At 58.8% G+C, this 14,671-nt stretch overlaps 1 protein-coding gene across 8 annotated transcripts in view; it reads right to left on the reverse strand.

Annotated features, from left to right (window-relative positions):
* Cpt1a (carnitine palmitoyltransferase 1A) overlaps positions 1 to 14,671 on the reverse strand; it is a 49,567-nt gene that overhangs the window by 19,943 nt on the left and 14,953 nt on the right. For all 8 annotated transcript variants that reach the window (XM_076847733.2, XM_076847739.2, XM_076847737.2 and 5 more), the window contains exons 3-9: positions 13,595 to 13,734; positions 9,241 to 9,412; positions 7,641 to 7,742; positions 5,356 to 5,493; positions 3,708 to 3,785; positions 2,475 to 2,582; positions 1,266 to 1,353 (exon numbers count right to left, since the gene is read on the reverse strand). In XM_076847733.2, coding sequence (XP_076703848.2) covers positions 1,266 to 1,353; positions 2,475 to 2,582; positions 3,708 to 3,785; positions 5,356 to 5,493; positions 7,641 to 7,742; positions 9,241 to 9,412; positions 13,595 to 13,734 — 826 coding nt within the window. The remainder of the gene's footprint in view (positions 1 to 1,265; positions 1,354 to 2,474; positions 2,583 to 3,707; positions 3,786 to 5,355; positions 5,494 to 7,640; positions 7,743 to 9,240; positions 9,413 to 13,594; positions 13,735 to 14,671) is intronic.

Genomic DNA, 14,671 nt, shown 5'->3' on the forward strand with positions numbered 1-14,671 from the left:
CAGCTGCTCTCCCTGGAGCCTGGTGTCGGCAGGAGAAGGACGAGAGGATCCGAGCCTGCGGGGGACGTGGGCAAAACCGCTGGGAGGGCAACCTGTCAACGCCAATGAGGCTGGAGACGCCCGCCGTCCAGCCCAGCAGGTCCATTCCCAGGGACCCTCCCTGCGGGCTGGGCAAGCCACTCCCAGAGGAAGGCACGGATCGCAGCAGTCCGCGGGTGGGAGAGAGAGCGCGAGGGACCTGCGATGTCCTGGGTCCTCACAAAGTTCCCCAAACTGTCAACCATGAGGGGCTGGGAGGCAGCTTGGGGCAGAGCACCCACCCGGCACGGGGGAGGCCCTGGGTTGGCTCCCCAGCACCAAAAACCCCGAAAATGTCAACAGTGAGTCTGGCACGGTGTCAATAGTGATTTGTCTTCTTTCTACATTTTGGTGAAAATTCCATTCTTCACCTAAAAAGTTACTGAAGGGGGAAAAAACCCAGAATGAAGGGGCCTAAGGTAAGCTGCAACAGTCGAGCCTGGGTATCGAGAGGGCTGGCCCAGACCCCTGCTGATACCAAAACCCACCCGGCTCTGTCCCTTTGCACAAAAGCCATGCACGCGACCCCTCCTCCTGGAGATTGCACACCGCCCCGGGGAGTGTGAGTGGCTCAGCTTTGTACAGGGAAACTAAGGCCCCGTGGCACCCAGGGCACACCAGCCCTGGGTGGCCGGGCACTCAGAGCTTGCACGCACACGGGCTGTTGTGAGGCTCGGGCAGGACGATAGCCTGCTGGGGTCTCACGGGCCTGCTCCTCGGGCACCCATGTCCCCCCACCTGCACCTCCCCACCTGCATGGCTGGGGAATGGAGTCTCCCACACAGCACAGTGTGAGCACTGCCCAGGCGGCTGACCCTCCCCGTCACAATCAAGGCGTCCTGTCGGGGACAGAAGATTCCGCGCTACCCAGCAGCTGGTGGTAGATGCCCACCCGCGGTGCAGCTCCCCAGCAGCACAATCCACACAGCAACAAGCCCCACACACACCTGCAGCGGGGCCCGAGGAAGCCCAAGGAAGACCTAGAAATGGCGCTTGAGGAGACGGCCCTCGCCAGAGACCAGAACCTGGGAGCAGGCCCACTGCCCCGCCTCGCGGACTGCGAGGCCCAACTCTCGGGAAAGGCCCTGCCCCCCGGTGGGGCCCTGGCCCTCCTCCTGGCCCTCTCCTAATCCAAGCCAGAGGTGGCAACTTCTGGTTCCCAAAGGGAGCTGGCAGGCCCCACTCACCTGTCTCCTCCCCGGGGATCCGGGCAGTGTTGAACAACCGCTCCCACTGCGCAGAGCACAGGGGGACCGTGGAGCCCAGGAGACGGATCTGCAACAAAAGCGTTTTTCAAACAAACAAGCAAACATGCCACAGGAGGTTTTAAAGGAGCCTGTCGAGACCACACAGGTGACCAGGGCCGTGTTCTGGGTCCACCCTGGGTTCGCCCAGTGTCTTCCCGTCGTCCCCGGGGCGGGGGCCGCAGGGGGCATCCTGCACAGGCCGGGGCACAACCTCCTGCGGCTACCTCGCAATAACACATCCAAACCCGTCCGTCCACTCTGACACTCAAGCCAAAGGACATCTAGGGAGGACACGGTCTCTCCTGAGCAGCTCGCGCAGCGTCAGTCCCTTCAGAAGCCAACAGGGCAAAACCCAGCACTCAGGTACGAGAGATGGAGCCTCTCAGGGCGTCCAAGAGAGAAGCCCCCAGATATCGACCCCACGAGGGCGAAAAAAGACAGATAAAAGGAGTGCAGACCTCCTCTCCCTCCGCACAGAGCCCTGGTGACCATAATGAATCGGAAGGACGGAGAGCAGGTCAGGAAGGAGCAGGGGGCACTGCCGGTGACGTGCAGACTCTGTCCGACCGTGGTGATGGTGCAGGGGTGCAAGGGACTCGCCAGACCCTGCCCTCGAAACATGCCCAACGGGCCGGGACCCTTCGTTTTGTGTGTTCACTGCTATGGTCTGCACTGGGATGGAACCAGAGGTGCTTTACCGCCGAGCCGCGCCCCCAGATTGTCTTCTATATTTCATTTGGAGACAGAGTCTCGCTGAGCTGCTGAGGCTGGCCCTGAACTCATCATCCTCCTATCTCAGTCTCCCCAGCCACTGGGAGCACAGTGGCACACTACAGTGCCCAGCCCGGGCCCTTTGTGAAATTTGAGACAGGGTCTCACCAAGTTGCCCAGACTGACCGGGACCTTGTGGTCATCCTGCCTCAGCCTCCTGAGTCGTGGTGTCACAGATGTGTGCTGCTGTGCTCGGCTAAGGGCCTTTTTCCCTTCTTAGTTGTGGATGGACGTGACACCATTCATTCACTCACTCACTCATTCCTTTTTATGCTGAGGGCCAGATCCAGTGCCTCACACACGCCAGGGAAGCGCCCTGCCTCTGAGCCCAGCCCCAGCCCTGCCAGGGGACCTTCCTGAGGCAGTCGGTCCACTCACCGGCTTGATCTCCTCCCGGTCCAGCTTGCGGCGGTACAGCAGGATGGCGTGGATGGTGTTGCCCGCTCTCGCGGCCTGGATGTGAGTCGGGGTGAAGTACACCATCTCCTGAGGGGGAGGCGACGGCAAAGAGAGGGTCAGCTCCACCTCGGCCTCGAGGGCCCAACCACACCTGCTCCACCTGGGACTCACGGTGGCACCGCCTGCTCTGGCCGGCTTTATTTTGCTCACGAGCCCCTGAGCACCCCTGGACGCATTATTTTGTCCCTATGTCCTTGCGGAATGCACAGGAAGAAAAGCAGAGCCCAGCTGACTCAGCCAGGAGCAGCCAGACAATCGGGAAGTTTCCCCGAAGGAGAAGGAACCCGAGGTTGGAAGGGTCATGTCTAGGGCGTGGCCAGCTCGCCTGCGAGGCGGACTCCCTTCTCCACAGATGGAAGGGCAGAGGACCAGCTGGGCACTGCTGAGCGCGGCCTGGCACTGCAGGAAGCCCGCGTGGGGGAGACTGGGGAGAGAGCACGAGGCTCCGCCGGCACTTCTGCTCCTCAGTCAGGAAAAGGAGAGAAAGGAAACGTTTCAAAAGAAACAAATGAAAAGAAAAAGCAAATGACAGAGACAGCGATAAGGAAGAGAGGGAGGAAATAAAGGAAGCGAAGAACAGAAAGGGAAGGAGGAGGAACGTGCAGCCGGTCACCGAACAGAGGCCTGGAGCCAAACCAAGGGGCCCTGGGACAGTCCTCCTCACGTCCACAGGCAAAGGCTGCGGCAGGAAAGCTCGGCCCCGGCTCCTCAGCAGCTGCCTTCGCTCGGAAGAGGGCCCAGGTCAGCACCTGGTGCAAGCTCTCAGCCAAGCCACGGGCTGAGGCCAGGTGCAGGCAGGGACATGAGCCCGGAAGGCGAGTGAGGCAGATGTCATCGAGCTGAGTTATGCAACAGCGGCACTGGTACGGGGCACGGAAGTCCTGCTCGCGGGAAGCCTGTATTTGCAATCCAGACTTCTCTGCAGCAGCTCAGCACCTTGAGCAACCTCCCATACAAACGGATGCTCACGTGGTCCTCGGGGTGGAAAGCAGGCCTGGGGTCCCCAGGGGGTGAAGCCTTGGGTGGGGGAAACAGGAGCAGGGGTGCAGCTCCTGAGCTCACCCAGCACCCAGCAGAGCCCTGACGAGGTCACCTGTGCAGGACGCATGCTGCCCCACAACCCCATGGACGGCAGCCGGCTGGCGGACTCACCATGGCGTAGTAGTTGCTGTTCACCATCAGCGGTCCCCGTCCTCGCAGGTAAATATACTCCTCCCACCAGTCGCTCACCTGGCAATAAAACAGGGACAGCCACAGGCTGAGCAGGAGCCACGGCCCTGGACGCCCATGGTGCTCGCTGGCAGACTTCAATGTCTCCCGGGGCCACTCCAGAGCGTGGAGCCCCTAAACCAAGAGACGGCAGGACAGTGGGAACCGCACTGTCTCAAGTTGAGACCCAGCCAGGAGGTGGGTCACCTCCATCTCTCAGATGTGAAAACACAAGTGGCAACGGCCTGCTGACCTGCTCTGAGTAGCCAGCACTGTCCAGGCAGAGACGCTGCATCCCACCCAGCACCAGGAGATAAGATCCCAAACTGCCCCACAGATGGCTTCCCCCTCCCCGGGTATCCCGGAAGAGCCCGCATCTCGCCAAGTGCAGAGCTCACGCCCAGAGCCCGGCAGGTTGGGAGGCTGAGGCAGGAGGATTCAAGGCCAGCCTGGGCAGCTTAGCAAGGCCCCCAGCAACTGAGCGAGACCCTGTCTCAAAACAGAAAGGAAAGGGCTGGGGACGTGGCGCAGTCTAGGTTCCCTCCCTGGTTCTGACTTGGCACCGGTCAAAGCCACGGCCCTGGACTAGAGGCCTGTGCGTTATCTTGTTCTCTAAAATTAACGACCCGATGTCACCCAAGGAGCGCTTCCTCAGCACCCACAGACACTGTCCCACCCGACAGTGGCCCACCCAGCCACAACGCCTGACTGGCACCGTCCCCTGCTCCTCCTGGGTCACTTCTGACACCTCCTCTTGCACATGAGTGGTCCTCAAAGCCTGGGCTGTGCCCCCTGCTTCATCCCCAAATGTCTCCCCTGGCCTCCCCATCTACGAGGAAGCTCAGCGGGTCCTGGCGCAGACTGCCAAGACGCCACCCTGGAGCAGACGCCAATGGACCGGGAGCTGGGGGGACCCAGCCGCCTCCCAGCCCTGACCCGAGGGCTGCGAGGAGAAGCTCCAGGGGTCAAAGGAACCCCACCAGGGGGGAGGAGCAGGTGGCCGGGCAGCGCGCCCCGATGCTGCAGGAGGAACAGCTCCGTCCCTCCTCCACACACCTGCTCTGAGGCCAAACCATCACCACATCTGCGCTCAGGTCCTCCGGGGTGAGCCCGGTTAGTCTATACTGTGACTTCAACTCTGTCACCCCTGGCCCCTAAATCTGTATTTTCATATGGAAAAACTTCATCAAGTTAATGTTATGTTGCCAGGTGTGGTGGCACACACCAGTAAACCCAGCAACCCAGGAGGCTGAGGTAGGAGGATCGCAAGGTTGAGGCCAACCTCAGCAACTTAATGAGACGCTAAGCAAATTAGATCCTGTCTTAAAATAAAAAGGGCTGGGAGCTGGGTACAGTGGCACACGCCTATAATCCCAGTGGCTCTGGAAGCTAAGGTAGGAGGATCCAAGTTCAAAGCCAGCCTCAGCAACTTAGCAAGGCCCTGAGCAACTCAGTGAGACCCTATCTCCAGACAAAATACAAAGAAGAGCTGGAGAGATGGCTCAGTGGTTAAGTACTCCTGGGTTCGATCCTTGGTACCAAAAAAGAAAAAAAGAAAAAGAAAATAAACATTATGTACATAAATACTTACATAATTTGTGGCCCACCAGGATTTCAACTTCAAGTACCACTGTAATTTTGGTCCAAGGTTGACAGCAAAATCTTGGGCAAGTGCTGTCATGCGCTGGAAGTCCCCGTCCTTCATGAGAGGCCTCACGGATTCCAGATACTGGTTAGCGAAGGAAACATCGGTCAGTTACACTTGGGCATCTAGGCCTGGTGCCCCCCTCCCCCCGGTGCCTACAGCAGTCACACTGTGTTCAAAAGACTGTAAAACCTTCCCCCAGCCCCCAAAGTTAACCCGATGTCACCCAAGGAGCGCTTCCTCAGCACCCACAGACACTGTCCCACCCGACAGTGGCCCACCCTGTAATCCGGTGGTGAAGGATGCTGGGGGTTAAGGACAACTAAACACTTAAAACCCTTTCATCCTTCAGTAGCTTAAAAAGTGCCCCAAATCCTGAATCACCACCAGTCCACCAGGGTCACTTCTACAGCGTCAAGGTCACCGCTTGGCGAACAGAGATCTCAGGAGAGTCCCTTGTCCATGACTTGGCCTGTCATCAAAGGTCTGTTTCCACCTACGCCATGATGACCTGGGGTGGTGCCCGTGAGATGGGGGAGAGCCAGGCAGGTGACAGGACAGCGCTGTCTCCACTGTGACAGGCCCAGGCCACGCTCCAGGGTCAGGGTCTCAGCGCACAGACACCCAACAGGCACTGCTTTAACAGAGCAGACGCTGGACGGAGGGGCACCGGGGAGCAGGGCACTCGGGCACTCCCCCTGCACCTACGTGAGCAGCTCACTTCCCGACTGTCCCACTGGGGCCAGAACAGCCTTGGGAACGCAGGGCCCAGCTGAGCGCTGGAGGGCAGGGCCTGCCTCTGAAAAGGGCCGGCTGCTCCCATCTGGAGGCTTATTCCAAGTGCTTTGGTGAGACAGCAACCGCGCCGTGCGGCAGAGCCTGAGTCACGCAGGGCAGGGGGGCTCGGCAACCGCCGGCCTGCAGAGCCCTGGGCCCCTCCACCAAAGGGTGCTGCGGTGGGGTGGCCTCAGCCCCCACACAGGGGAGGACTCAGGAGAGCACAGATGGGAAGGGACCTGCCGAAAATAGGGACTAAGTCACTGAACCAGTGTCCAAACCTGACTCCCAGAAGTTTCCAGCTTAAGACAAGAAAAATCGGAGCCCTCATAGACGCTGGTGAGGGTTTAAGCCGTGCAGCCGTCTATGTAGAGCTACCCTCCATCAGCAGAGGACACTCCTCCTCTCCTGGACATAACCTCAGGCCAGCAGCAACCGGAAAACAACAGGCTGTCCGTGGACACTCAGCAGAATCATGTGCCACAACCAAGTGGCGGCAACCGCTCAGACGACCGTCCACGGAGGGCGAGCTGCCGTCTGCCACACCAAGGAACACTCTTCAGCCAAAGAAGGAACACACACCCGCAGGCCACGCATGGATGGACCTGAGGTCACTGGGCTGGGCTGGGGGCAGCAGGGGCAGCGCTTGCCTAGTGTGCGCAAGGCCCTGGGCTCTATCTCCAGGACACAGAAAGAAGTCACATCTCAGTGGACTGAGCCAGGCCGAGGAAGGCACACCCTGTAAGACGGCACTTATGTGCAATGTCCTGAATAGCAGAGGCAGAGGCAGAAAGAGGGACAGAGGCCACTAGGGCTGGGGGAGGGCAGCGGGAGTCATTGCTTAGGGTCATCTGAGACCACGAGAGAGTTTGGCTACAGACAGAGGTGAACACAACCAAGTCACCGAAGCCACACTCCAGAAGGAGAAGACAGAGACTCGTGTCTCACAAGTGTGCGTGCACACACACACACACACACACACACACACGTGCAACATACACATGCTACGTTTGAGACAGTTACGTGAGACTCCAAAACCTCGGAACTGCACGGGGGAAGCTGTACGGATGTACGCTGTATCTCGGGCCGTGGCGGGGCGCAGGGGCAGAGCGCTCGCCTGGCACACGTGAGGCACTGGGTTTCATCCTCAGCACCCCATAAAATAAATAAATAAAATAAAGGCATCGTGTCCATCTACAGCTAAAAACGTCTTTTTAAATAAGTAAATTGCATCTCAGTGAAGCTGCTGAAGGAAACAGCCGCCCCCCCCCCCGCCCCGTAGTTTCTCTATGAAACGTGAAACCTTCCCTGAAACATCTCAAGACTCAACCTCACAGCAGACCCGATGCCAACGGCCCCACAGGGCACAGTGCTGCGAGCCAATCAGAGCAGGTGACGCCACCTGACTCAGAACCTGACGCACCCCTGACCCCAGGACGGCCGGCCACACCCACCCTGCTGACGGTGTCCTCCACGGCTGGGACAGGCAGGCGAGGCAGAGACGTCTGGAAGCTGTAGAGCATGGGTTTCCGGCCAGAGAAGATCTTGACCATGCTCTGAAGGAAAAGGTGACATTTTAAAGACATGGCTACGGGGAAGACCCAAGGCCGGTTCCCGCGTGGACATGGCCAACAGTTCGCGAGGGCCTGCAGGGGGTGCTTTTCCTCCAGGCCACGCTCTGGCCCTCCCTCGCTGGCCGTGGCGAACACCCACAGAAACCCAGAAACGCCAGGCTGGACCAGTATGGAGATGCCGCTGCCCGTGTCCCACGGGGTCAGCTGGGGCCCAGCCCCGCCGGGCTGCCACATGCACTGTGCCCGCCTTCCCCTGCAGCCCTGGTGTGGCGCAGCTCAGGGTCTGGGAACAGGGGCTGAGGTCAGCCCTGGCCTGGCCCAGGAGCCAACCCCGGGGCGGGGACGATGCAGTCCCCTTGTCCCTCAATTGGAGGAAAAACCCACGCCCTCCCCATGGGCCCTGGTGAAGGGCCTGGACCTGCTGGAGGTCACCTCATGCCGACAAAAACAAAGGTGCTCCCAGGGCGTGGGCGGCGTGGCCCCAGTGCTGAGGCACCACAGGACTCGGCTTGGCCCAAGTGCCACCTGGGGGATGTCAATCAGCCACAAGTGCCACACTAAGGGGACGTTGATCAGCCCCTCGAGGAGATATCATCTGGCCACTCTGCGTGGGCCACCGTCTCCCTCCTGTCTAGGTGTCCAGCTTCCCTAGCAATCAGAGAATGTGCAGCCAAAGAACCAAGCCGATGTCCTGGGGAAAGTGGAGCCCAGGGGGGTGGTGGGCACCAAGGTGACCCCCTGGAGGCCCGAGCAGCAGGCCCAGCCCACGGCTGGGGCCGCCACATGGTGACGGAACAGAACAGTCAGGTGCCGACCGCCGGGCAGATGAGCAAGCAGCGCCCACACACTGATTCCTAGTACATCGTGGAGACCAAGGACAGCTCCAGGGGACCAAGGACTTGGAGAGACTCTCCCTGTGACCAGGTTCAAGAAAACCATTCAGGACGCTGCAGACAGTGAGGATCAACCAAGTTCTGTACTAAGCACCCAGCTCCAAAGACCCAGGTTGGGCTCAAAGAGCCTGGTGCCCACGGACCCAGCAACAGGAGGACAGGCACACAGGGGCCTGTGGTGGCCTACAGAGGCTGAACCCCAAAGAGGAGGGCTGTGAAGTCCTAAGACGAGTCCCACTGAGGACACGAGACAACTGAGCTCATGCAGACAGTGGAAGGGCTGCCTCTGGACAGAGGTCCAGGCAGAGCTCAGCTGCTACCTGTGGAGATGCTGGGTCCGGGCACGGCCAGCAGGGGTCACTAAGGAAACCCCGAGTGCCCGGCGGCACGGTGGTCGGGAACGCTTCCCAGACCCGGGCGGGGGCCTGAACCAAACCTGAGCAAGTCCCCACGGAGCAGGCGGAGCTGGGGTCAGCAGTGAGAGGCCTGCCCCCGGCCTGCAGGGACGGGCAACCTGGGGTCAGGCAGGGGCATGCCATGTGCCGGGGGGGGCGTCCCTGAGGTCCCCTGAGGCCACGTGCTCTCACCATCCAGATCTTGGTGGCTCGGCTCATCTTGCCGTGCTCCGCGAACATCCAGCCGTGGTAGGAGAGCAGCACCTTCAGGGAGTAGCGCATGGTGACGATGAGGGCCACCCAGAGGCCCGTACTGAAGAGGACGCCGCTGACCACTTTCTTCGTCTGGCTGGTCATGCAGTTGCTGGGGGGACAAACCACACAGGATGCCGAAGTGTGGGTGGGGGAGGGGCGGCAAGACGGGGAGAGCCACGGGGTGAGTCACGGGGCAAGCCACGGGGCAAAGCTGCTTTCTAGGGGCAGAAACGGGAGAAGGCCGCCCGCCTGGACCAGAGCCGCTCCTCGGGAGAACAGGGAAGACAACTCAGGATCCCCTCCAAGACTCAAAGCCAGTTCCTGGCCAGGACCTCCGCACGGCCCTGCACCCAGCTACCGGGAGCCCGGGAGTCCAAGACCCGCCTGGGCACCCCAGAGAGACGCCATCCCTTAAAACAATGACCGCACATGTGCCTGGGTGGGCTGATTTGGGCCCCCTGGGTGTAGGGAGCCTCCCAGGGGAGTCCCCGGGGGCAGGAGCCCCCCAGGGGAAAACCACACGGCGGGGCGGGCGGGCTGAGGTGCGCACTGGGATTCCAAGCCTTTTTCTTCTGCTCATGATCATTTTTTCCCACTCAAAGGGACCTTTGGATGTTGCTATTACTCACACAAAATCATCTGTCACAACAACCACCGCTGCCGAACGTGTTCTCTGACACAAGGAGGCTGATTCACAGGGGGGTAGGGAGGGGAGCAGGGGAGGACAGACGGCCTCTAGACAGGACAGGGGTGGGGGGGCAGGGAGGGGGCAGGGGGTCAGCAATGATGGTGGAATGTGATGGGCATCTTTATCCAAAGTATATGTATGAAGACACGGATTGGTGTCAATGTGTTCTGTATACAACCAGAGAAATGAAGAATTGTGCTCTAATGCAATGAGAATTGTAATGCATTCTGCTGTCATACATAAATAAAAAAAATTTTAAAAAACCAAGTACTACCTGAACTATCAAAAGAGCTTGTTTTTGGTCTAGATAGAATATTTATCATGCATAAAAAATGACTGGATCCCATACGATGATCATTCAAATCATATGCTGAAAAACAAAATGTTTCCTTTGAGACAGAAAAGGTTGTGCTTCACGGTAAAAGTGGGACCTGAAACACGAGATGGTGCCGCCCCTCATGAGGACTGAAGTCGAGGAGATCCGCCACTCACAAAATAGCCACATAGTGTGACTGTGAGACTCGGGAGAGTTAAAAACAAAACCGCAGATACTGCAAGAAAAAATACAGACGAAATACAGCTACTTTGTGGTTTTTAGTGTTAGTTGCTTAGAAACTGCAAGATATTGAAAAAAGGTGTTTTTCAAAAGACAAACAATCTCCACAACCTGAACATATCCAATGTTTGAAGCCATCAGTTTAACAATGTATTCAACAATGACCCAGAAACAAATTATCTTCAAGGTGAAATACAAATTTGCTTAAAAATTTGTATTTTTCTATAAACTGTCAAATCTAGTGTTCAACTGTAGTATTTACTTGAAAACTACACAATCTTTTCTGATAATCTGATGTATAAGCAAACCTAGATTTAGAGATTTAAGAAGCTATATTCAAGATTATTTATATCTTAGATTTCTAGGTACTACATTACTATATTAGAGGTTCAATTCACAAAAATCAAAGAGTATTTTAGCATGAATAAATAAATGACACATTCAGTATATTTTTTTAATACCGGGGATTGAATGTAGGAGTGCTTAACCATTGAGCCACATCCCCAGCCCTTTTTCACTTTTTGAGATACAGTCTCACTAAGCTGCTGAGGCTGGCCTCAAACTTGCAGTCCTCTTGCCTCAGCCTCCAGGGTCACTGGGATTACAGGCGTGCACCACTGCACTCAGTAATATGCTCAGAATTTTGTCTACATACACAGAGGTACCTGGATGGCCAAGGCTCTCCTGGCAGGCTGCCGAGGACGAGGAGCCACAGAGATGACACCCACATGGTTCAAAGGCCCGCACTTGGGAAGTGGCAGCCTGGGGCAGGGTGTGCAGCTCAGGGAAGGGCGCCTACCTAGCAGGAATGAGGCCCTGGGTTCGCCCCCAGCACCGCCAAGAAAGAAAAAGCAGCAGCCTGGGTCACTGGAGCCCCCCAGGACGTTCCAGAACAGTACTTGGGGCTGGAAGATGCTGACCCTCAGCCTGGCCTTTCTAAATCTGGACCAGGGATGACCCAGTTTACCAAAATAGGGCCAAGAAACAAATCTTATAACGGCCAGATTACGAAAGCCTGTAAAGAGCTGGCGGATTCTAAACCGAGCCCAGGTTGGAGAGTCCGCCCACGTGAGGGAGCACACTAAGTGTCTGACCCCAGGCAGCATGAAGGGAGGCGGGCCAAGCTCTGGCCAGTCGTTGACTGACACAAGCTGTGAGCTGTCCCAGGGCCACGGCCCCCGGCTGGAGGAAGACAGGAGGCAGGCTGGCCACAGGCAAGGTCTGCCACGTGCTCTGGTGATGACAAGACAGCAGCAGTCCCTACCACGGCTTCCCAGTGCCCTGGCAGACAAGGAAGCTGGCCGGGGCCCAGGCCAGGCGTGTGTCCACCCAAATGACTGGGAAGGTTTATCTATTGAAGGCATGAGCCAGCCCTCCTGCTCACTCTGAGTGTCCGCTTAGGGAGCAGGCTGAAGCGGACTCCTGCACGGACCACTCAAAAAGCAGAGGCCAAGAGCCGGGCACCACTCAGTGTCCTGGGAGTACCCATAGGGCCAGGCTGACGCACCTCATCGCGCACTCTGTCAGCACAACCAAATCAGTGGTTTGCTGAGACTGTCCACCTGTGGCCACTTGGGGTGGAACCGGGGCCTTGCGCAGGGAGGAAGGCGGACCTGCAGGCTGAGCCCCAACCCTGGCCACACTGGCCGGTTATTTTCTTACCCCTTTCTGAGGAAACAAGGGCCAGGAGCCGGGAGACCATGAAGGAGACCCAGAGCTCCGCTTCAGCGTGGCCCGCCCCCCACCCACTGGGGCACTGCACTTCCACACGTGCTGCTGGCCCAAAGAGGAGGCCCGGGCCCCAGGAGGACCTGGGTCATTACTCCTCTGGTCACCGGCCTACAGTGCTCCTCCATAAAAACAAGCAGAAGCCGAATGGAACGCCTGGTGGGGGACAGCCAGGGACCCTTCCTGACACCGCAGGGCTGTCAAACCCGAGAACAAAGACGTGCGTTCAGGTGCTCGGGTGCAAGGCACTAGGGCACCAGGGACCGAAGCCCAGGTGTTCTGCATCTGAGCAGGTGGACGTCACTGAGGCAGCTGGTTGTATTGGGTTTGTCTCTTGGAAGGTTCTGGTGGGAGGGAAGGCTCCGAGGGACACTGAAGGAAACACAGATTCAGAACTAGGCAGAGCTGGGCCTGGATCCCAGGGACCCCACGCACTACCTCTTTCCCTGACCCTGAGGGGACCCTGCATCTCTGAGTATTTCCTTGTCGGTAGCAGGGGGACCCTAACGAGAGGTCACTGTAGCACAGGGTCTGACCTGAAGACCCCGTGTGGGGTCAGGATCCTGTTGGGAACTGGGCACACAACAGACACCACAGGTGGCTGAGAAATGCGTGCCAGGGCTGGGCTGCGGCTCAGGGGTCAGCACTTGCCCAGCATGTTTGAGGCCCTGGGTTCCGTCCCCAGCACCACAGAAGGAAGAAGAGATGTGTGTGGAATGTGGCCGCAGGAGACCCCGGGGACCGAGGGGCTTTTTCAAGAAAATTACGGACTCACACACCAGCCTGGGTCTTATTTCTTGGTGGAGCAGAGCCTGTTTCCAAGCGCCTAGAAAAATCTGACTCCAAGTATAGGCCTGGCGGGGGCTTCCGGGGGGGCGCTAAGCCACCCCAGAGGGAACTAAGAGCCGAGGTGCCCCAAGTGCCCCATGGCAATCAGTGCAGGAACCCCGAACCTGGGCTGCGCTGACCACAAATGTGCAGACGTGGCCACCTGGAACCAGCCCTGGGCAGAAAGTCCCTGTGAGGACACTGTGGGCTCCGTGCGCGGCCACTGAGGGGCCCCAGGCAGACAGACACCTCCAGCAGGGACCGGTCCCCACCACTCTTCCCACCCAGGTCCGCAGAGGAAAGGCCACAAGGTCCCAAGCCCCAGGGGAACCTCCACTCCAGCCCAGGAAGTGGGAGAAGCCAACCTGCGAGCAACGGCTAACGCTTCCCTCCCGCGGAGCAGTGATGGTCACTGCATCTGAAGGGACAAGGCACGTGGACAGTAGGAAAGCAGCCTTCTAGACGGCTGGAGATGGGGCAGGGTTACTCACGTGGTGTCCAGGGTCTGGTTGATTCTTGCGATCATCCCCAGGGAGGGGTCCACTTTGAGGTACGTGGAGGACATCACGCCCACCACCACGATGAGCCAACTGGAGGGGCTCGCGGGGAACACGCCGGTGATGATGCCATTCTAGACAGACAGGCCAGCCGTGAGCCACGCCCTCCAGGGCCACCACCACGGCACCCCGGACGCCGGGCACTCGGGAGGACCTGGGCAACCGGGCGCCCTAGCGCTAGCCCGTCACTCACAGCTGCTCCCCCCGCGTCCAGTCTTCCTCAACTTCCCAGCCAGAACCTTCCCTGTCACAGTCCCCAAGAGGGACCCAGGACACCCATCGCCCCAGGCCCTAGCTCACCATACAGATGCCAGGTTCCTCCCCGTCTGGCTCACAGCTGGTGAGGGACTTCCCTGGGCCACCGTGAGGTCCTACCCCAACCTGCTACTGCCCAGGATGCCCGAGCCCCCAGCTGCAAAGCCACCCTGCACTGCTCCCTGCGTGTTCCAGGAGCCCTCGCTCCCCGTGGGGAATCTGCTGGAGAATACTCCGGGGGGCAGAAGGGGGCGTTGAGGGGAAAAGGATCCCCTGAAATAAAACTGGCGAAATGTGGACCCCGAGAAACCAGGAGGAGCAGCAGGGGCCGCTCTGCTGTATGTCTGGAGAGCTCCAATTAAGAGACGCTCTCCGGCTGCAGTGTCTCTCGGTGGCACAGCATTTGCCTACAAGCACGAGGCCCAGGATTCCATCCCAGCACCTCAGGAACCACCCCACAACAAAGCCTCTTAGGAAGGCGTTGGTTTGACCCAGAGAACGAGGTCAAAGTCCCAGCAGGGTCTCAACTTGCTCAGAAGCCACAGGCACCCCCACAGGTCAGCAGCATGGATCTCCAACTGCCCAGAGGAGGAAGGTGCTGGAATAAAACGCCTCCTCTTCACCAGGGCAGCCCAGCCCCAGATCCACACCGAGGCCTGCGCCTGGCGCAGCCCTGGCGGCCCTGGTGGCCCCTGGTGCAGAAGCTGGCCCGTCTGCAGGGTGTACCCTACGTGGCTGAACCTGTACCACTCTTGT

Source organism: Callospermophilus lateralis, chromosome 2 (assembly GCF_048772815.1).
Source record: "Callospermophilus lateralis isolate mCalLat2 chromosome 2, mCalLat2.hap1, whole genome shotgun sequence".
NCBI classification, from domain to species: domain Eukaryota; kingdom Metazoa; phylum Chordata; class Mammalia; order Rodentia; family Sciuridae; genus Callospermophilus; species Callospermophilus lateralis.